Source organism: Hirsutella rhossiliensis (assembly GCF_020360975.1).
Source record: "Hirsutella rhossiliensis strain HR02 chromosome Unknown scaffold00021, whole genome shotgun sequence".
NCBI lineage: Eukaryota > Fungi > Ascomycota > Sordariomycetes > Hypocreales > Ophiocordycipitaceae > Hirsutella > Hirsutella rhossiliensis.
Genome location: NW_025408687.1, coordinates 12,337 through 32,032, shown reverse-complemented (window position 1 = coordinate 32,032; position 19,696 = coordinate 12,337). Strand labels below are relative to the sequence as shown.

Sequence of the window (19,696 nt, the reverse complement as noted above, 5' to 3'; positions counted from 1 at the left end):
GCAATCCCGTGTCTTGGCTGCAAGGAACAGATGACAATGTTTCCGACACTGTACGATCACCGCATGTGGGAAAGGCCGCGGCACAGTGCGTACGGTGAGGCGAAAGGGAGATAGATGCCTCGGGTACCGAAGCCGAAGCGACTAGTCCCCTGTATCCGTTCTCCGTAGCGGTCGGTTCCTGATACCAAGTACCTACCTCGGTACCTTCCTGCCTGCCCACCTGGGTACCTACTATCATCCACCCTGATTACCTACCTAGGTAGGTACTGTAGGTACTTACCAGCCGTCGACTGGCTGGCACGGCACGGTGGGCGACCTCTCTGATGCGCCCTCTCCACTATTACGCCGGCCAAACGGCCGTTTCGACGAACCAGCTTCGCCGCTGAGACATTTCCCTGATGAACCCGGGGTTGGCGACTTGGTTAGGTCGGCGCTGCCAGGTACATATCCGGTACCCCCATCTTTTCCTCTCCCTCTCCTACAGGCGCCCTCTCGCCTTCTCCTCTCCCCCTTCTCGCTCCGCGGGTGCCTTGCGACCGCCTGGGCCCGCTACAGACCACCGCTACCGCCGCCACCACCGGCCCAGCCTTCCATACCACCTCGATCCTGTTGAGCAGCAAAAATCCATCCATTCCCCAGTCTGTCTCTCTCCCTGTCTCTCACCTCCTCCCACCCACCACCACCTGCCTTCGCCTTGCCTCGCCTCGCCTCGCCTCTGCCACTCAACCCTGCGATTGTACCCGCGCTGCCGCCTCGCCTCCCTCCCTATTCCTCTCCGCCCCGCAGATCCCTCAAGTGCAGGCCATCACTTCTTTCTCCGGTTCCTAGGCCATTCGGACCCGCAAAGCCTGCTCCAACATCTCGCCATCCTCGACCCGGGCTCGATCGACCGTTTGTCCTCTTGTCTTCCGCCGCGGCGGCCTCGGCGCTTGCAGCCCTCATCGTTGACGACGTCCTCTCTTATCCGTGGCAGCGCTCGACTCAACTTGCTCCGCCTCTCGCCGCCCATCGACTCGACCCCATTTCCGCCCTCACCCACCTTCCGCCATGTCATATCTCTTCAGCTCGCTCTGCGCCATTCAATAGAGACGCTTCTCTCCCATCGGGCTGGCCGACCCGGCCGCTCGACTCTGCCGTCCGCCACGACCCGATAACCGCTTCCTGTCTTTCCGTCGTCGATTGCGATTCGACGACGACCGCCCACCATGGCTCAAAACCACCCCCCTGCCGCCATGGACCCCCCTCACATCACCGAGTTCGCCTCGGAGCGCTACTTCGAGAAGCTTCACCAGCTCAATGCTAGCCAGCAGCCGCCGTCACATGCCGAACCCCCCGATTCCTCTGCTTCCAACTCGGCATCAAACTTTATTCTGCCATTGCGAGAATCAAAACTTGCCGAGGCCGATGCCGTCAAACCGGTCGAGCAGAAGCGGGACAAGGGCCGTTTCTTTGGCATACGGCACAAGGTCTCTCTGCTGCATTCAAAATCGAGCCACTACGAGCCGGAGCTGGTGCATGCCTCGCAAACGCGGGCATCGACCGAGTCGACTCGGAAAAGGTACGACGTCCTCTTCCCGCCCCGCCGGCTTACTGCCCTTCTAACCTGGCCCCTCTGCGCGCAGCATTCCATTTGATCAGTTGTTCCTGGCGCTGCCAAACGAACTGCAGGTCCAGGTTCTATCTTCTCTTCCTCTGACCGACATTCTCACCCTACGACTGACTTCCAAGTCGTGGCATACCCTCATCACCCTCAACGAATCGCCCATTGTACGATACCACCTCGATCACCACATCCCCGCCTACGCCCTCCGCCTTTATCCCATCACCAACTCTAGCGACATGACATTTCATTTTCTCTGCAGCATATGGCATCGGCTACACGTTGCTGCCAAACTAGCCTTCTTAATGTGCGAATGGATCACCAAAGAGATATTCTTGCGCCAATCCGAGGCCCAACGCGCCGCCTTTGCACCACAGCACGAACGTATGCGCCGGCGTCTCATTCCACTGCTCTTCACCATCTTCCACTTCTTCGAGACGTACCGAAAGCTTCATTTGAAGCACATGGCAGAGTTCGATGGGCATGGCCTTCACAGAATGCCCTATACCGTGAATCCAATCGAGAAGGAAATCATGGACATGTACGATGACCAAACGTTACTGAGAGTTCACGAAGTTTTCCCTCTGGTAATATCCTCCTTTTGCCGACGACTCCGCCCTCCGACCTACGTCGGTCGGGTCGAACGATCACTCCGTGGCTATCTCCGGGAGCGACCATCCGATGAGGTGCACTCGGCCATTTTGTGCCTTGGAGGTCTTCGTCAAGTAGAGCGGCTATGGGAGATTAAGGGCTACAACAGCCGGCGCACAGCAGTCGACACCTGGTACAATGGACTCACCAAGGAGCATACCGCCGAAGCGTCGACGAAGCTGCGCATGGGCTTGAAGGGCTTTGGTCGTAAGAAGTCGGCGGGCGCCGAGAGACCTGGAGCTCGGTCGTCGAACGGCGAAGGCGGATTCAGAGTCAAGAACCCTATGGAGTCGGACGCGGCCCACGCAGATGGTTTACTCGACTCGAGCTGGATCTTCAGCACCAGCTTGGCAGCTGATCGGCCCATGGGTCAACTACCCAAGGATCACGCCCAAAGCATACTCAACGATCTTCCTGTTTTGCAGCAGATTTGGCTGACCACGGCCGAGGCAATGATCCTCGACCGCGCAATACTGCAACGGACACAAGACATCAAGCGAAACCAACAGGTCATGCTCGATCTGATTCGCGAGGACGGCATGGACGAGGAGGATGAATGGTGGTACGGACGCAGCATTCACGAATCCATCCGTCCACCGCCCGGTGCTACGGACGATGACGCCGACTGAAACTTGGCTTGGTTGGCACCGCAAGAAATGGCTCTCCCCTCCTTGCGGGACCTCGATCTCCTGTGTTGGTGTGTCTGCTCTCGTTCTGTTACCAAAATGAGGTATGAGCATTTCCATGGCGTTTTTTCTGTCAGCGGTGGAAAGACAAGCAGGCATGTGTTTTGCGGAGTGGCCTCGTTCCTTGCCCGGAACGCAGAGCCGGGGAGCGCCTGAGCGAGGTTCAATGATAGACAGTTGCGGCGATGGGTGCCGCCTTCAGCCACGTCTCTTTTGTTCAAGCTTTGATAACGCGAGTGCATGCTACAGCGCAGAGCATCGCACAGGATGAAGAGAACGGTTCCCCCAACACGCTCTGTTTCTCCTCATGGGATGGTGATATGCTACCGCTTTGACACCCAGCCAATGTCCGACACATTGGTCACACAGGGTCTGTCTGTCCACACTGTGCACCATCGTTGTCCAGCCCAGCCTGTCCTGTCCTGTTCCTTCCAACCACCTTCGTGCATCGCCATCTTATCGCTAGACAAGGAATAATTCGTAAAAGTCGTTACAAGCCTCAATCCGCCCTCGCCATGGATGAATGAATATGAGCAAGATTCCCGCGAATTCACCAAGGATGATTCTCCAACGCCGCGGCACCAACGTCAGATGAAGAGATTGAAAACAAAACATACACGAACCGGGGGAAAAGGCCCGGGGAGATGGCGACGTCTCCAGGCGTCCTTTCTCCTTGGTCAGATTTCTGGGATTGGGCGTTGGCGTCACTGTCTCCCGATGCTCTGGAACATGTGGTGGTCCCGCATCTTGGGCTGGGCCAGAGTCGTTTCCAGCTGAGACGGACTACCAAGCGCCGTGACGGCTGCCGCGTCCTGGACGTCCCGCTCCGTGAGGCCGTAGTCCATGTTCAAATAACTCTGCTCGTTGATGCTGTGGAAGGAGCCCAGCGTGTTAGGCTGCGATGTAGCCTGCTGATGTTGATGACTGTGGAACCCATGGGCCTGTCCAGCTCCACCCCGGAGCAGCTGGCCTGGCAGCGCCCGCACCTCCTTGCTGGGCCAATCCAGGAGCGCCGTTTCCCCCTGAATCTTGCCTTCCCATGCCCGGCGAGTACTGGTGGTGGCCGCCGCTCATGCTGCGACTGAGGCTGGTGCTGTGGTGGCCGAGGGATCCTATTGGGTTGCTCATGGGCGGCTGCGGCTGCGGCTGTTGCGTGTAAATCATCTGGGGCGAGAGGTGGACATGTCGTTGCGCGCCGTAGGCGCCAGCCATTTGACTTCTTGGCCTTGGCGGCACCGATGTTTGCATGACGCCATGAGAATGCTGATCCGCCGCACTCACGCTGGGAGATGGGTGCTGCGACTGTTGGGCGTAGAAGCGCTGTGGTTGTTGCTGCTGGTGCAAGCCCAGGCTTGCACCCATGCTGGCGTTGGGCGGCCTGTTATTGGTGGCTTTGTGAGGTTCGAAGCTCCTGGAGGCTGATAGCTGGGGTGAAGCGCTGCTGAAGCCATGGCTCAACGCTGGTGATGCTGTCAAGTCGGGCGACAGCGCCTGTGATTCTATGCTCATGCCTGGCTGCTGGCTCACGTCCTTGGATATTCGGCGCCGCTTAGTAAGCTGGACCTGGGAACTGCACCCATAGTTTGAGCGGCTGAGTAGCCTTGGCTCGCCGTGCCATCTGAAGGTGCTGGGCTGTCGTACTGAGCTGAACGCTTCGAATTTCTCGGATGTGGTGTAGCATTGGACCCGAGACTGCTTCTCTGTTGGCCATCCTGTTCCATCTGCTGACCCTGTCCCGGAAAGAAGCCCGTGTATATAGGGGCCGAGCCACTGTCAGGAAGAGAAGGGGTGTCCGCCGCCGCCGGCAGTGACGCCTCGTTTCGTGGAACGCTTCCGGACAGACTGTGTGCCGGAGCTGGACCGTTCTGACCATCTTCAAGAATTGCAGGCGCTCCTTTAGACATATTTGAGGGGCGAGACATGGGACTCGTCGAGCTCTGAACTTGGGCCGCCGGGGCCGCGATGGCCTGATCTGAGGGCCCCTTTGAAGCATCCGGCTTATCTTTTGGTCTATTTTTAGAGCCCTTCGGACGCCCTCTTTTCTTTGCGCCAGGCGTGCTCGTCGTGCTTGCGTCTGGATTAACCTGGCTCCCTACCGGCGCCTGAGATTGGACCGTCGTCGTGGTCGTGGCGGTTTGGGCGGCACTGTTCGCGACACTGCCAGATCGGCCGTTCTGTCCGTCAACCGGCAGTGGCTGATTCGTGTCTTGGGACCCGGACGGATTGGCTGTTGAGGGAGGTGGACGGGACTTCTTCATTCCCTTGTCTTTACGCACCTTGGAACTTTTGCTTCCCTTGGGTCGGCCTCGGGCTCTTCTTACAGGACCGTTTGGAGGGGCGGCCGTGGAAGTGGCCTCTTGGCGGTCCCAACCGGTCTGGCCCGCCACAGAAGAGAGGCGGGAGATGAAGATTTTGTCCCATGGCGGCAGGGTCGTCGACCGGAGGAAAAATTTCGGCAAGCCAGCTCAACAGCAGCGAGCCGGGGCCATTAGTCGCGGCACTAGAGGGGAACGCTCCATCTGTCGGAGGCGGAGCGCCAGGGATGCCGCCGAAGTAAGCCAGCGCTTTGCACAGCTGGTCGACGACCAAGATGGGATGTAGAGTGCGCAGAAGAGTCAGGAGACGAGCTTGCTCGGCTTTTGTCTCGCGGGGTGCAGGTATGCACGTCTGCAGCCACTCAGATGTCGGGGCGGTTGTCGAGGTGGTAGCAGCAGCAGTAGAAGTTGATGTCGGGACGGCGGTCCTCGAAGGCGGAGTCGCGGCATCAGAAGTCTTGGCCCTCTGAAAATCGAGTTCGTCGTTATGCCAGGTCGATTTGGTGCGCCTCACAGGTTGCCAGCCAATCTGGTTGGCACGTCTGGCCTGTGCCTCGGTTTCCTCGCTCGTTCGTTTTGCGGCGGCATTGCGATCGGAAGGCTTGGTGCCGGTCAGGTCGATATGCATGACGGCAAATTTGCCGTTCCTGTTGTTGGTCATGCCCTGGAGTTTGGTGGGCACTGGGTTTCTTACACGACCGTCTGTGTGGAAGCCAGTGGAATCTAGGGCGTCTGAAGCTTGTCGTGAGTTAGCTACCGAGCATACGGACCGCTTCACGACGACACATGGCTTGTTGCATGCAGCGAGCGAAGGGACGAACCTCGAATCGAGCTGCCGCTGGTCGTGGGCGGTGTCGGGACTAGCGTGGGGGACAGTACGGAGGGCGCCTCATTGCGGGACGGCTGGTCGTCTGGCTTGTTGCTGGCGGAGGGGGACGCGGTAGCTGCGCAGCGGGAACGAGTCAGCTAAATAGTCAAATGCGAGGAGGCGAGGAGCTCAGCGAGCGGTCCAGCACGACCGAGGACAGAAGAAGAAGAGAGGGTGGCCAACGCGCAGCGGCAGCCATGGCGACCACAGAGGTCCCGGGCTCAGGGCGAGCACCCGAGGACGTGCTACATGCCCTCTGGAGTGGATTGCGGGCGGCGAGTCGCTCATGCGGCGACGTATCTCATGTTCCAGCGTCAAGCTGGGGAGAGGGCCCGTCGTAGGTAGAGCCGCGGACAGGGCCAGGTGAGGCGGTGATGACTTTGGTGCTGGTCAACGGGTCAAGGTAGCTGATGATTTGGATCCCTGAGCGGTCGGTGCAGCGTGGCAGCGTGTCGTCGAGCAGGTGGCGGTGAAAGGCTCATGAAGAAGCTCTCCCCAGCCTCGACTGCCGAGTGAAAGGTTTGCAAGACGGACTCTTTGGGGCCAACGACGCATGGCATTGGCAAACAAGGAGAGGGAAGAGAGAGAGCGAGCAAAGGAGCCCAGGCAGGTACTCTGGGCATGTGTGTCGCTAAGAATTATGGCGGTCACGAGGGCTACCATTGAGCAGCGGCTCGGGCTTGTGCGTGCATGGGGGTGTATGCAAATGTTCTCAGTACAGCGGGCCATGGTACCGAGTACGCCTAGTACGGCGTGCTTAGGCAGGTAATAAACGGCCAGGTCCAGGGCCCAAGGCACTGTCGCCAGTGGCCAGCCGAGCCCTGTGGCGTCCGCCGGGCCAGCGTCGTTTCCAGCGGGCATTGGACAGAGTGGGGAAACAGAGGTGCTGTGGGCAACGAGGGGTAGGTCACTTTGGCGGGTGGAGGACATGCTCGGTACGGACCCGGTTGTACAGAATCCGCCCGAGGAACCTATTTCGCCCTGGCTATGCTTGCGTCTAGGAACCTCGGGAGGAGCCGAGACGAGGTAGAGATTGAGACGAGGGACTTGCCCAGCCACCTTTGCCTCGTATCGGCCCATGTGCAGGCACAGTTGACGGCTACAACGAGGTACATTAGAGTACGGTGCAACCTCGCCTAGTACATCGACGGTGTTGGCCATCTCACTCGAGAATACATTCGTACGTACAATGTGCTCGGAATATGTGTACACATGCCAGCCTCTGACTCGAGCCGCAGCGGCCAACCGTCCTATCTTGCCGTCCGCTGTTGAGAGGACCGTTGAGAATCAGCATGGCGGGCTTCCCCAGGGGCTCTCTGGAGACAAAGGTATCCTCTACCTCGCCCGCCGAGGTGAAGAGGTATTACTAGTATCGAGGCAAACGCGCCTCCAAGCTCCCTGCAGTTACCCTCGCTCCCATCAAGGTGCAACGTTGGCAGTTGCCTTACCTAAGGTACCCGAAAGGTACCTCTGCCGAGGCTCCCATCCACCTACAATCTTCCCCGAGTCCCCCGCACATCTTGGGTACCCAAGACAGGGCCCCCCTCGTACCTCCCTAGCGCGTCGGCAGGCCGGACGAGACAAGACGTTACGAGACGTCTTCATCATCAGCCTCGTGGCCAAAGATACCTTGTAGTCGCGCCGCTGCACCAACGTCACAACATCGCCATCTTCCTTGTTAACCCCTCTTCTCCGTCCTCCGCGGAACACAGGCTCGTTTGAACATACGCGCGCGTTCTGTGTTGCGGAGCACCGAGCCGAGGTCGCCCGCCATGTCAACCAAGTACGCCCTGCTCTCCCTGCCCCTCGGCGTCTTCGATTCCAGCGACCGCGACGACGCCATAGCAGCCCTGAGCGCCACCGTGTCTCCAGATAACGGCTCGGTCGGGCCTTTCGGATCCCCGATTTCAAGATTGGCACCTTGGATGCCCTGGTCCAGCAGGCCGACGACCTGGCCAAGCTCGAGGCATCATGCCAAGCCGTCGTGGCAAAGGTTGGCGACTCGCTGCGCCAGCTTCTCAACAATGACGAGGAGCGACTCACCTCTTACAAAATGGTCAACGATAGTCAGGATTCCCGGAAGCCATGCGTGATGACTCGGGCATCGTGTAAGCCTGCTGACCACGTCTTGCTCAGAACCGACCGACCAGTACATCCGCGGCTTTAGCTGGAACAAGATCCGATACCGAGCCGACAAGTCCCTGGGAGAGCTTATAGACACACTGCAAAAGGTTCGATAACGCTTCTCGCAAGGCTACCCTCCCACTCACTGAAGCCGTCCAGGAGCTCGTCACCGTGGACAATGACGTCAAAACCAAGTTTAACCAGTACAACTCGGTCAAGACGAACCTTGCGGCCTTACAACGACGCCAGACGTGGGTGTCCGCCTCGATGAGCACTGCGCAATGCCGCTCGCTAACCATGCTTGTCCACCTGCAGTGGTAATCTAGCCACCAAATCCCTCACTCCCGTTGTCGATCCTCGACTACTGGTCCAAGATTCGGAATTCATCGAGACCCATCTGATCGCCGTACCGACAAATGTCAAAAAGGACTTCATCAAGACATACGAGACCTTGTCCCCCATGGTCGTCCCCCGATCTGCGGTCGAGGTGGACCACGACGACGAGTTCACCCTCTTCGCGGCCGCGACATTCAAGAAGCACGGCCCTGACTTCATCCACAAGTGCCGCGAGCAAAAGTGGACGCCGCGTCAGTACACGTATGTTCAGGGCGGCCGCGAGGAGGAGCAGCGTGAGCTGGACCGGGTCACCAACGAAGAACGAAAAGTTTGCGGAGAGGCCTTGCGCTTGGGAAGGACCGGGTGGAGCGAGAGCGTCATGGTCTGGACCCATGTTCTGACGCTGAGGTCTTTGTCGAAGCGGTCCTGCGCTACGGCTTGCCGCTGGACTATGTGACGGCTCTGGTCAAGGTATGCCGGATCTACTGGGCTTTCATCCCCTCCCGGAGTGGAGCTTCCTTTATCGACTCTCGCTTGGCCCAGACTTGAGCAGCCTCTTGAACAATTTCTGGCAGATACTGACGTGTGCGTCGCTCCACATAGACAACATCGAAACTGGCTCCCAAAGTCAAGTCTGCCCTGGACTTAAATTACTCATACCTGGGAGGCAACGCGTTTGGCCGGGACAAGCGCGGACGGGTCACCAAGGACGACGCAGCGATGACGTCGGAGATGGCGGCGGCTGGGCTAGGGACGGGAGAAGGACAGGAGTACACGGCCTATGTCTACTACGAGCTCGAGTTGCCCTGACCGGGTCCAAATGGATGGCAAGTCGCATGTGTGTGCGTGTGTGGTGTACAGTGTGCTCCAGGCGGCGTGTATTCTACCTCTCCGCCTGCAAGGGAAACCCGTTGGGGAACGGGCGAGGGAGCGACGGGGGCTAGACTCGACGGGATGGCAGTTTCACTTCTACTTTAGCACATATTATGCAACTGCTCCTCGGTCATGGAAACAAGGATGATTGAAGTCCTAGCCTAGCTTGATGTAGCCTTTGTCAGCTAGCCACGCGGTGATTTGGGCGACGCAGTCCTCGACGGAGCTCTCGTGGGTCCTGATTGTGATTTCGGGACTGGTGGGCTCTTCGTAGGGGGCGGAGACGCCAGTAAAGTCCTTGATCTCGCCGGCGCGGGCCTTTTTGTAGAGGCCCTTCGGGTCGCGCTGTTCGGCGACGCTGAGGGGCACGTCGACGAAGACCTCGACGAAGGGGATGGGATCGTCGCCCTGGGTCGCGGACGCGGCGTGCAGCTGGCGGGCGAGGTCGCGGTCGGCGCGGTAGGGGGAGATGAAGGAGGTGATGGCGACGGTGGACGAGTCGGCGAAGAGCTTGGCGACCTGTATCGCGCGTCCGGAGGGTTGCCACGTCGTCGTTAGCAGACTGAATGGACCAGGTTTGTTTCTCCAGCCCCTTCTTTCCACCTTGTCTTGATACTCGGTGACTCTCTCTGCCCTCGTCTCCATTCCCCCTCCATCACCGGCACCGGGACAGCTCACCTCGGAGATGCGGCGAATGTTCTCGTTGCGGTCCTGCTCGGAGAAGCCAAGGTCCTTGTTGAGGCCGAAGCGGACGTTGTCGCCGTCGAGGCGGTAGGCGGCGAGGCCGAGGTGCAGTAGGTGCTGCTCGAGTGCGGCGGCGACGGTCGACTTGCCCGAGGCCGAGAGGCCCGTGAGCCAGAGAGTGAGGCCGCGCTGGCGGCGGAGCTCGTTGCGCTCGCGGCGCGTCAGGCCGGGATGCCAGGTGATGTTTCTGTGCGGGCGTTTTTTCCGTCGAATCAGTTTTCATTTCTGCTCGGCGGGAACAGACGGTCTCATCTCAATGCTCATGCTGCGCACGCGAGAGAGCGTGAGAGACACAGAGAGGGAGGGCGGTAAAGAGAGCGCGCAACTTGGTACAGGACAAAAGACACGGCCCGCAGGCGATGGGCGAGTGAAAAGACTTGATGTAGAAATGAAACCAAAGCAAGCACATACGACGCCATTTCCAAGATGCTGTCGCTGGCCTGACGATGTCCTCCCTTGTTCCTCCTTTGCAGACCAGATGAGGTTTGGCAGTCAATCGTGGGGCGGGCGGGGTCGTTGAGAGAATCTACCCGTCAATCGGCCGGATCGGAAGCTTTCTCAAAAGGAGGGAGAATGGAAAAGAGGACGAGAAGGAGGACGAGAAGGACGATGAGAAGGAGGATGAGGAAGGGAAGAGAGGAGGCCGAGCTAAGAGCAAATCTATCTTGCGTACTAAAACTCAGCGCGAGTGAATCCAGTCTATTCTTTACAACTTTATGTATGCTCTGCTGCGCTGTGACGTGACGGTGCAACAGCCATTCTACATGTAGTACATACAGTACATGTGCAAGTCAACTCCTTGTCCCTGAAAAAGCCCACTTCTGCTGTCCCTTTCTCCCTCAGCCGTCGTCAGCTCATAAAGCACCACGATGGCGACAGCCCGAGGCGTCTCCACCAGCCCCATCCGTCCACTCGCCCATTTTCTTGTCTATCCATTCAGCTACATATGAGCACGGTCCAAGGATCGTACAAGACCATCGCGGCTCGTCTAGTCTATGAAATACACCGATCTAATACCGGTAAACATAGAAAAAATCTAGCCATACGTGCTCATACGGTTTCACAGGGGTCTATCGCCGACTCGACCCCATCCCGACTTGCCGAGGCTGCTAGTGCTTCCCTTCTGGAGGGCCCGTGCCGTTGGTTCGCCAGTCTGTTGTGTCTACCCGTTGGCTGTTTCGTTTCCGGCTTCTCCTCATGCCACAAGCGTTCGACGTGCCCGCTCCATGTGGGAGCAAAGGGCTCATGCGACGCAGCAAGATCGGCGTCATCGGAAAGCGAGTAGCGCGACGCGTGCCTCTCAGTGAATGCGCGGCATAAGCTACAGTATCGAGGCAGGACGAGTCAGCCAGGCAAGTCGTCGCAGTCCCTCGACGGGGTAGGTCGCGAAACTCACAGAGGCAAGCTTGGGCGAGACATATAAAGCATCGGCCTCGACCAGGACGGTCGGCTGCTCGCCCGGTTTGGCCAGAAGCTCAATGTGGCCCTTGACCCAGGCTTTGCGCCCCTCGACCTTTGTCGTCTTGGCCCGCAGCACGAGGAAGCTCCCCGCGGGCGTCGGCTTGCGGTAGCTGACGTTGAGGTTGGCCGTGACGCCAATATTGTGCGGCAGTGCGCCGAAGCAGCACCAGGCCAGGCCCTCGTCGAGCATGGTGGCGAGGAAGCCGCCATGCACAAGGCCCGGGTGGCCGCACAGGTCCTCACCCACGTAGACGACGGACACGAGCGACTTGCCGCCGGCCTCGGTCCACGTCGTCGCCGGCACCGGCACCTTGCCAGGGCCCAGGAGCGCGGCCCCCGTCAGGCTGTGCGCACGGTACTGCGCCGGCATCTTCATGTGTGGGCGGGACTCGGTCAGCTCGGGCCGCCGGCGCAGCTCCGCCACCAGCGGGTGGCCGTTGATTGTCTCTTCGGCGCGGCGCGCTTCCTCGTCGGCGTCGGCGGCCGAGAACCTGCCGAGGCTCTCCTCGTCCGAGTAGAAGCCCAGGCCGCGGGCCGTCAGCGTCTTCCACGCCGCCGCCGCCCCGAGGGTGCTGAAGCCGAGGCCCAGGACGGCCAGCCAGAGGCCCTTGCGGAGCGCCCCGCCGCCACCCGCTGCGTTGCCTGCCGAGTGGTTTTGGCCGTCAGCCTGCGGTGTGTGTCGCAGCAAAGACCAGAGAAATGCGCACCTGTAGACGCAGTAGCAGCCGCCGTCGCCTTGGAGCCGAGTATCCTCGACACTGCTGTCGCCCAGCTGAACTGAGCGAGGGAATCCGGGCTTGCCATGGACACGGCGCCTTTCCTGGGGCAATGCGGCGCCCGAGGAGATGCCGGGTAAAGATGGCTGGCCGCAGTATCGCCATCGAGGACGTGTGGGAGATGCGTGGGTGCCTTTTTATCTGGATTGTACTCGGCGCCCGAGCGAATAACAAAAGAAAGATAGAAAGTACTGTAGGAGAGAGCGAATAGGTGAGGAAGAAGAATCCAGGCAAAGGGAAATGAGGACGACGATACTTTTCACCCGGCATGTACTTGCTCTAGTCCCTAAATGGCAGACGTACTAGAAGTATATTGTCTCACGCAGGCGCCCGGCGAGAGAATTCTTCGGCATTTTAAAAAGGGCCAATCCATTCAGTCCTCAGCAACAGCTGCACTCTTTGCAAAGCGGCATCCTCTTTTTGCAGTCACATCTAGACGCCCTCTTCCTCCTCCCAGCAACTCTGCGTAGTCGTCCACCGATGCAAACATAGGCAAGTCCCTGAGCGCCTTCCGCCGTGACCTCTTAGTCTTGGCCGTGTCTTCGTCCTTTGCTTCCTCCTCATCGTCTTCGCCAACCGCCACCAGGCCGTCCGAGCTACCCTCGTCCCCGTCATCCTCCCCGTCCTCGTCCTCATCCTCCAGGTCGCTGTCGAAGGACAGAGCGGGAGACGAGCCGTCTTCCGAGCCCATGTCCAGATCGTCCAGGTCATCAAAGCCATCGTCTGACCCGTCTGCCTCAATGTCGGGCTGAGTCGACACCAGCGCCTCCCAGATCTCATCTTCGGCATTCTCATCATCCCCGTCGGCCGGCGCCTTGGCAAGCGGCTCCTTGGTATCCCTCGAAACGTGCTGGAAGTATTCGTGGAAGAAGATGTCTTCGGCAGCAACGTCCTCGACCTTCTTCTTCCAGAAAGTCGCCGAATTGAGGGCGCCGTCGTGGCGCCTGCACCTGCTGCCCAGCCACACGTCGCCCAGATCCTTGGTCGCCCGCAGCGGTTGCATGATGGATACCCCACGTGCACCGTGTGTCGACTTTGGATTCTTATACACAAACTTGTCCAAGAAGCGGATGAGTGAATGACTCTCCAGATCTGGTTTTGGCATCTTTCGATCCTTGTCCAGTAACACAGCCGCAGAGACTTTGACAGATGGGTGAAAGTGCATTTGAGCAGGGACCTAGACAGCTCGTCAGATGATGAAGGCGTGAGAGTGCCAACTCGGCGTGAGCTTACCATTTCCCACAAGCAGCTTCTCTGGGCGTTGCTGTGTTCAGGGTTGCGCTTCCGCCCATCGTACATGCCCTGTTCCTTGGACTCGTCGTCGTCAAACACGGAAGTCTCCGGCTCGTCCACGAGAGTCGACAGGTCAGGGAACGTTTGCCGAAGACTGGAAATGACGTAGGAGGCCGCAGATGAACGGAGGCTGATGTAGGCCTGCGATTTGCAGCATCCTCTTTGCAAAGGCCTTGACCCGTCGAACGTCGACATCGCTCTTCAGGGATCGGAGAAGCAGGTTGAGATAAAGCGCTTGCTTGGAAGACGTCACTAGCCGAGGGTCCAACAGCGACTCGTAGAGCGTCCGGTAGAAGCGGTCCGTCGCCAGGTTCCTCGCCGATGCGAGATGCTGGATCAAGAGCAGAGCCTGGATGGCCGTGTTCAAGTTGGTCGAGTGCGCAATCTTGAAAAGCGTGTCGAGATGGTGTTCCATGCTGTTGATCAGTTAGCTCGGGTCTGGAGAAAACGGCTCCGTGTTGCACGTACAAAGCGTCATTAGTCGTCACAAAGGGCGCAGCACGGTTGACGCCAGTCAAGATGGCCGACACAAGCTTGTCCGCAGCCTCAGTGTCCGGCACGGGCGGCTTCGGTGTCCCCGGCTTGCTATGTTTCTTTTCTACCGGTTTCCCCCTGAACTTCCGGTTCGGTTTCCCTGGTGCCCGCTTTGCGTCTTCAGAGTCGCCCGGCTTCATCTGCGCCGGGGTCTCGATGCCTCCAGTTTTCAGCAACGTCACAAACAGGTCGAAGTAGATGCGGATGAGCTCCTCGGCAACAGAGGGCTCCTTGCTGCTGAGGATGGTCTGGTTGAGGTGTTGATTGCGCAATACCTGGATCGCGCGTCCTGAGAAGGGCGCAGGAGAATATCCTGTTCCACCATGCGGATGACAATGGGCTTCATCCCAGGGTGAGAGACTTGCAGCTGCAATAGAAGATAGGAAGCGCGAGACGATATTTTGCGATCCCTGTCGCCCAGCTTGTTGACAAGAAGCTTGAGTAGGTTGGACTCCTGCTCGGGCTTTTCCTTGAGAAGGCCGTAAACAAAATCCACCGCCTTCATGCGCGAGTACTCGATCTCATCTGAACACCACGATTCAAGCAACTGAATAATCTTGAAGTAGGTCTCCTTCAGCCAGTCCTCGTATATCCACGCAACCAGATGGGCTTCCGTGATCTTGCCAGGAAGCGGCTGGCCGGGAGACCATGTTTTAACCGACTTCCGCTGCAAAGTGCCCAGTCCGGGCTGGCTCTGAAAGGCTCGCAGGCGCCTGTCCGACGGAAGGAGAGTGCCCGGTCCGAACAAATCGACTAGGGCACCAATTGCACCAATCGCCTGAGCCCGACTCTTCTTGGAGGCCAGGTTCAGAAGGGCGTCGAGTGCGCGAATGTTATGGACTGGCGACTCCTGGACCGCCAACGTGAGGGCCGAAACTTTGTCGGTGAGGGTACCGGAGGACATGATGGTAGACAGAAACTTGTGTGACGAGGAAGCAAAGACACTGGTCCTGTACTTGGCCGTATCCTGCTCCAAAGAGACTTGGCGTGCTTTTGAGAGATTCGACAGAGGACGTAAAGGGGCCGAGCTGGTCAGACGTCGGACCAGGCAGCTTGCCTAGGCTGGCAGCATGCCATTCTGCCAGTGGCTCGAAAATCTGGTTAACCATGGTTAGTGGTCAGGGAGGCATTCCCTTGTTGCAATTTGCACTTACCATGCCCCCCGGCTTGCGATTGGCACCCCCATTGTCAGTCTCGGCCGGAGGCTCGTCAGCGTCGTCAGCGTCTTCGTCCTCTTCGTCTTCGTCTTCGTCTTCGTCTTCGTCCTGGATTTCCCCCTCATCACTGGCTTCTTGGGGTTCGAATTCGGCAAAGCCGAGCTCCTTAGACAGAGCTGCCAGCTCCTGCTTCAAGTTCTTATCAACCGAGCGCTTTGAATCCTGGGCGTAGTTCTCGTCGTCCGAGTCCACCTCGTTGATGAGTTCCAGGTCCTGCTCATCTCCTCCTAGCGCCTTGATTTCCGCCAGCAGCGCCGCCTGGTCGTCTTGGCGGTCCTTGGAGCCATCCTGAGGCGGTATGGCCTCGGACGCGCTGTCTCTTGGACTGCTGCTTGCTCGAAGCATTGGTGGGCGGCTTCTTTCGCTTGTGATCGTTGGCGCTCAGGCTCTTGTCAAGCTTGGACGTGAGCTTGGCGAGCGCGCCTTCATCGAAGCCTTTGGGCTCGTTGGAGGGCTGAGCGCCCTTGATTTTTCTTCGGCTCCTTAGGCATCGATTCGGCTCTTGAGCTGGGAGACATTGTGCTTCGACAACTTTTAAGGTGGGACTTTGCCGACCTTGTGAACTTTTTTCGACGGCCTTATCGCCTTATCGCCATCCCACCTGGGCGCTTGGCGCGGTTGGTGCGGCTCTGCCACGCGCCTGTGACGCTTCACCTTCAACGGCCATGCGACAGCTTGGCCAGTATCTCACTGGGGGCACGCTCAATGGCTTAATGGAAATATTCATTTGGCGGCGCGAATTGACACTCGGCGCGACGTCACCATCACCCAACAATGATCTGCCTTCGAAGATGTGTCATGGGGAGAAGCAGCCTCAAGCACCAAACTAGAGCCTTTTCGCGTTCAAGCGCATCCCTTCGGCCCCGGTCGGTCCTGTCAGGAATATGGCTCCCTACAGGCGGCTTGGCAGCGACAGAAGTGGAATGTGAGAACTGATTGCCCGGCTTGCTCTTTGAATCTGCTTCACTGACATACTCCAGCCGGACATGGAAAACTCGTTCGTGCGGGCTTCGTGCGGCAAGTGAGTTGATAGCCAGAGAGTGGAACCATGGACAAGTGTGCTCATTCCGTCGTCAAAGGCCCAATCAGGCATCTTCCAGATGCTTCCACTTGGGCTACGAGTGCAACAGAAGATCGAGGCCCTGCTTGACAGGCACATGCAATCGATAGGTACGCCGCGGCCTCCTTGGACACTGCGCCCCAGATCTTAACCACGCATCTTGCAGGAGCCTCGCGCCTCGCCCTTTCAGCCATAACGTCCGAGGAGCTGTGGCGAAAGAGCGGTCGACTAGAACATGTCTCGCCAGAGGTTGGTTTGGTCCTTGCTTTCTCCTTGTCCGAGATGTGCTGACCCTTTGCAGCTCTTTCGATTGACTGACCGTAGAAAGGTCCCGCTCATGTTGTCCCCGACTCATGAGGAAGAAATCACGACGCTTGTGGCGGGGACAAGACTGTCCAACAAGGACCTTCCACTGCGGCTGTATCAGACAAGTGAGTTCGTCCGTCCTTTAAGCTGTGCAGTGGATGCCGACTGACATTCATGTGTCAGCCCGAAAGTACCGAGACGAGATGCGTCCACGTCACGGTCTATTACGGTCCAGAGAGTTTGTAATGAAGGATCTGTACACCTTTGACACGTCAGTGGAAGCCGCCGTCGACACTTATCGGGAGGTTTCTGGCGCCTACCGGGCTTTCTTTGCCGACTTGAAGCTTCCCATGTTGGTGGCTGAAGCAAGCTCGGAAATATGGGCGGCGACCACGGTCACGAGTATCACCTAACTAATCCCATCGGGGAAGACACGGTCGTGACTTGCAGCAGCTGCGGATATACTGCGAGCGACCAAGTTGCAATGTCGCGGCCGCCGTCTAGGGAACAACGACGAGCAAACGAAGAGACGGCGTCGGCTGACTTTTGCGTTTGGCGAGGCATCACCAGAGATCGCAAAACGCTGGTCAATGCGTGGTATCCCCGGCATGGGGATTCCTCGGCGGATGCGAACATCAACATTCACGCCGTGGAAAGGCAGTTCCCGAGCTGGACACAAGCATCAGCGACCAGCGGACCACTCGCGAAGCAATGTTCCACTGAAGCATACTCCGCGGCGACATTTGAGTCCAAAGGCAGCACCCAAGGCTAAGCAGCTTCCCTTTGTAGGCTGGGTGATGGAGTCTCGGCATAGTCCGTGCGACGGCAGTCTCGGGGAAGCAGTCCTGGCGATGCGAGACGGGGACCTGGTCTTGCGCTCTGGCAACTGGGCCGGCTCTACCTGGGCACACTTCTACCTGGGCCTACTCAGGCTCTGGGGCTCATCAACTCCGAGCCCATGGCAGTCCAAATGGGCTGCTATGGGCTGGGCATCTCGCGCATATTCGGGGCCGTGGCCGAGCACCTTGCCGACGACAAAGGCCTCAACTGGCCCCGCGCAATTGCCCCGTTCGAAGTCGCCGTGATCCCGTCTTCCGACGTGACTGCCGAAGCCCGAGACTTTACGACATGCTCGCGGGTCAGGATCGTGGGGCGCCGGGCTCGACGTTGTCCTGGACGATCGCAAGGCGTCGTTTGGGTGGAAGATGAAGGATGCCGACACCATTGGCTTCCCGTTATTGTTGTGCGGGGCGAGCGTGGAGGGGGTGTGCGAGGTGCAGTGCAGGCGCCTCGGTGGGAGGGCGTGTCCGCCGAGGAGGTCGGCATCCGTGTCATCGCCTGCTGTCGCAGCTGTAGGGCTCAAATACACATGCCGTGTCGTTGTCGTGATGGCAACCTTGCGTGCATCTACAGGAGTTTATCACATCAACTGTCTGGAAGCCACGCTCAATCGGACCTTTCTGGATTCAAAACTCGGAACACTTGAAAGTCGCGTTCTATCGTAACATGTAAATTTGTGCTGCGACTTGGTGCTGTTTGGCCTGCTGCATTTTGCAACTCGCCCACCGAACCGCCCCACCAAGCGGAAGAGCGTGCGTTGAGGGCCACTGCTGCTGTCCTCGCTCACTCTCATTCGGCCCTCTTCCATCAACCAACCTGCGACCCTGAGTTCAGGCACAAAACCGCCCCGTGCGCTCGCCCTCCCGGCTGAAGATGTCTGGCGAACGCGAGACAAGTGCGAGTCCCCAATGCGACGCGCCGCCCACGCTGTCCAGCGCGCACCAGTCAACCCCCTCGAGCCTCAGCAGCTCAGGTCAAGAAGCAGCTCGACGAGGAGCTCGAGCATCTGACCCAGTCGTACGCCCAGCTGCACGGCGCCCAGGGCAAGTTCAAGGACTGCCTGCAATGCGTCCATGGCCGCTCGGCGGCTTCCGACGGTGCGTTCCTGTTTCCCAGGGACCCAAAGACGGACAGGCCCCTTTTCTGTCTCCTGCAAGGAACCAAGGCGCGGAGCTGAGACTCGTGTTGACAGGTCAAAACTCGGTCCTGGTCCCCTTGACCAACTCGCTCTACGTCCGCGGCGAGCTCGCAAACTCGGATGCCGTCTTGGTGGACGTCGGCACCGGCTTCTTGGTGGAAAAGGTGCGTCTTTCGTGCCACTGCGTGTGCTTGTGCGCTGCTGACCTGCCTCTAGAAACTCAAGTCGGCAGAGCAATTCTACGAGGGCAAGGTGCAGGAGCTCACGAACAGCCTCAAGGAGCTTGAGGCAATCGTGCAACGAAAACAGGCAAACGTGAGATCCGTGGAAGAAGGTAGGGCTCTATCACGTTCACCTTCAGTGTCCTCATGCTTACGCCCCAACAACAGTGGGGCAAAGCTCATGGCTGCGCAAAGCCCCCAAGCTTCGGTAGCTGGATAACGAATGTGGGAGCAAGCGGGCCGCACGCAATTCAAGCGACAACGATAGCGTTGAATGTGCAATCATGTTTAGATACATCAGTCTAGACTAGACGTGTACGCCTGCTGCATCACCTCGTCGGTCGACTACGCCTCCTTCTGGGGCATGTTCGCGTCCCATCCACTCCACCCAACGCAGCCTGAATCTTGACGACATGCTGCAGAAATCCACCTTCGGCTCTAGGCTGGCGCCCTCCCGGCCCTTCGAAGCCCTTCGCCTCGCTCCTTCGCTCACGGCTGACGTTGCTTCACTCCAGTGCTTTCCGTAAAACTCTATTCCCCACCAAGTCTCTGGCTCTCGGTGCGTCATCATCTGAGGCCATGCCTGAGAGACACTGATCTCGACGAGGAACGGAGTGTCGCGAAACGGCAGGAGAACCGAAGTTTTCAGTATG

The 19,696-nt window shown here is 58.7% G+C and overlaps 7 protein-coding genes across 7 annotated transcripts; 4 read left to right on the top strand and 3 right to left on the bottom strand.

Annotated features, from left to right (window-relative positions):
* Positions 1-1,205: 1,205 nt before the first annotated feature.
* On the top strand, positions 1,206-2,880 carry HRG_11430 (f-box domain-containing protein; the record flags this gene model as incomplete). The annotated part of the gene is made up of 2 exons (XM_044869900.1): positions 1,206-1,558; positions 1,623-2,880. The coding sequence occupies 2 exons, from the start codon at positions 1,206-1,208 to the stop codon at positions 2,878-2,880; spliced, it is 1,611 nt and encodes a 536-aa protein (XP_044714797.1).
* A 761-nt stretch (positions 2,881-3,641) lies between these two features.
* Positions 3,642-5,913, bottom strand: HRG_11429 (uncharacterized protein; the record flags this gene model as incomplete). Its single annotated transcript, XM_044869899.1, has 4 exons — positions 3,642-3,930; positions 3,992-4,500; positions 5,259-5,312; positions 5,377-5,913. The coding sequence occupies 4 exons, from the start codon at positions 5,911-5,913 to the stop codon at positions 3,642-3,644; spliced, it is 1,389 nt and encodes a 462-aa protein (XP_044714796.1).
* A 1,979-nt stretch (positions 5,914-7,892) lies between these two features.
* HRG_11428 (v-ATPase subunit C domain-containing protein) lies at positions 7,893-9,390 on the top strand (the record flags this gene model as incomplete). The annotated part of the gene is made up of 7 exons (XM_044869898.1): positions 7,893-8,003; positions 8,060-8,186; positions 8,257-8,351; positions 8,404-8,495; positions 8,560-8,873; positions 9,002-9,051; positions 9,184-9,390. 7 exons carry the CDS (start codon positions 7,893-7,895, stop codon positions 9,388-9,390), a joined length of 996 nt encoding a protein of 331 aa, XP_044714795.1.
* Positions 9,391-9,609: 219 nt separating this feature from the next.
* On the bottom strand, positions 9,610-10,461 carry HRG_11427 (adenylylsulfate kinase domain-containing protein; the record flags this gene model as incomplete). The annotated part of the gene is made up of 3 exons (XM_044869897.1): positions 9,610-9,972; positions 10,132-10,384; positions 10,442-10,461. 3 exons carry the CDS (start codon positions 10,459-10,461, stop codon positions 9,610-9,612), a joined length of 636 nt encoding a protein of 211 aa, XP_044714794.1.
* A 1,057-nt stretch (positions 10,462-11,518) lies between these two features.
* HRG_11426 (CBF/Mak21 family domain-containing protein) lies at positions 11,519-15,823 on the bottom strand (the record flags this gene model as incomplete). The annotated part of the gene is made up of 10 exons (XM_044869896.1): positions 11,519-12,300; positions 12,366-12,478; positions 12,956-13,081; positions 13,163-13,611; positions 13,668-13,868; positions 13,915-14,143; positions 14,196-14,495; positions 14,537-15,242; positions 15,307-15,358; positions 15,416-15,823. 10 exons carry the CDS (start codon positions 15,821-15,823, stop codon positions 11,519-11,521), a joined length of 3,366 nt encoding a protein of 1,121 aa, XP_044714793.1.
* Positions 15,824-16,252: 429 nt separating this feature from the next.
* HRG_11425 (tRNA synthetase class II core domain-containing protein) lies at positions 16,253-17,257 on the top strand (the record flags this gene model as incomplete). The annotated part of the gene is made up of 6 exons (XM_044869895.1): positions 16,253-16,403; positions 16,459-16,499; positions 16,558-16,648; positions 16,705-16,787; positions 16,840-16,969; positions 17,028-17,257. 6 exons carry the CDS (start codon positions 16,253-16,255, stop codon positions 17,255-17,257), a joined length of 726 nt encoding a protein of 241 aa, XP_044714792.1.
* Positions 17,258-17,802: 545 nt separating this feature from the next.
* On the top strand, positions 17,803-19,255 carry HRG_11424 (prefoldin subunit domain-containing protein; the record flags this gene model as incomplete). Its single annotated transcript, XM_044869894.1, has 5 exons — positions 17,803-17,982; positions 18,658-18,781; positions 18,877-18,986; positions 19,039-19,156; positions 19,212-19,255. The coding sequence occupies 5 exons, from the start codon at positions 17,803-17,805 to the stop codon at positions 19,253-19,255; spliced, it is 576 nt and encodes a 191-aa protein (XP_044714791.1).
* Positions 19,256-19,696: the final 441 nt, after the last annotated feature.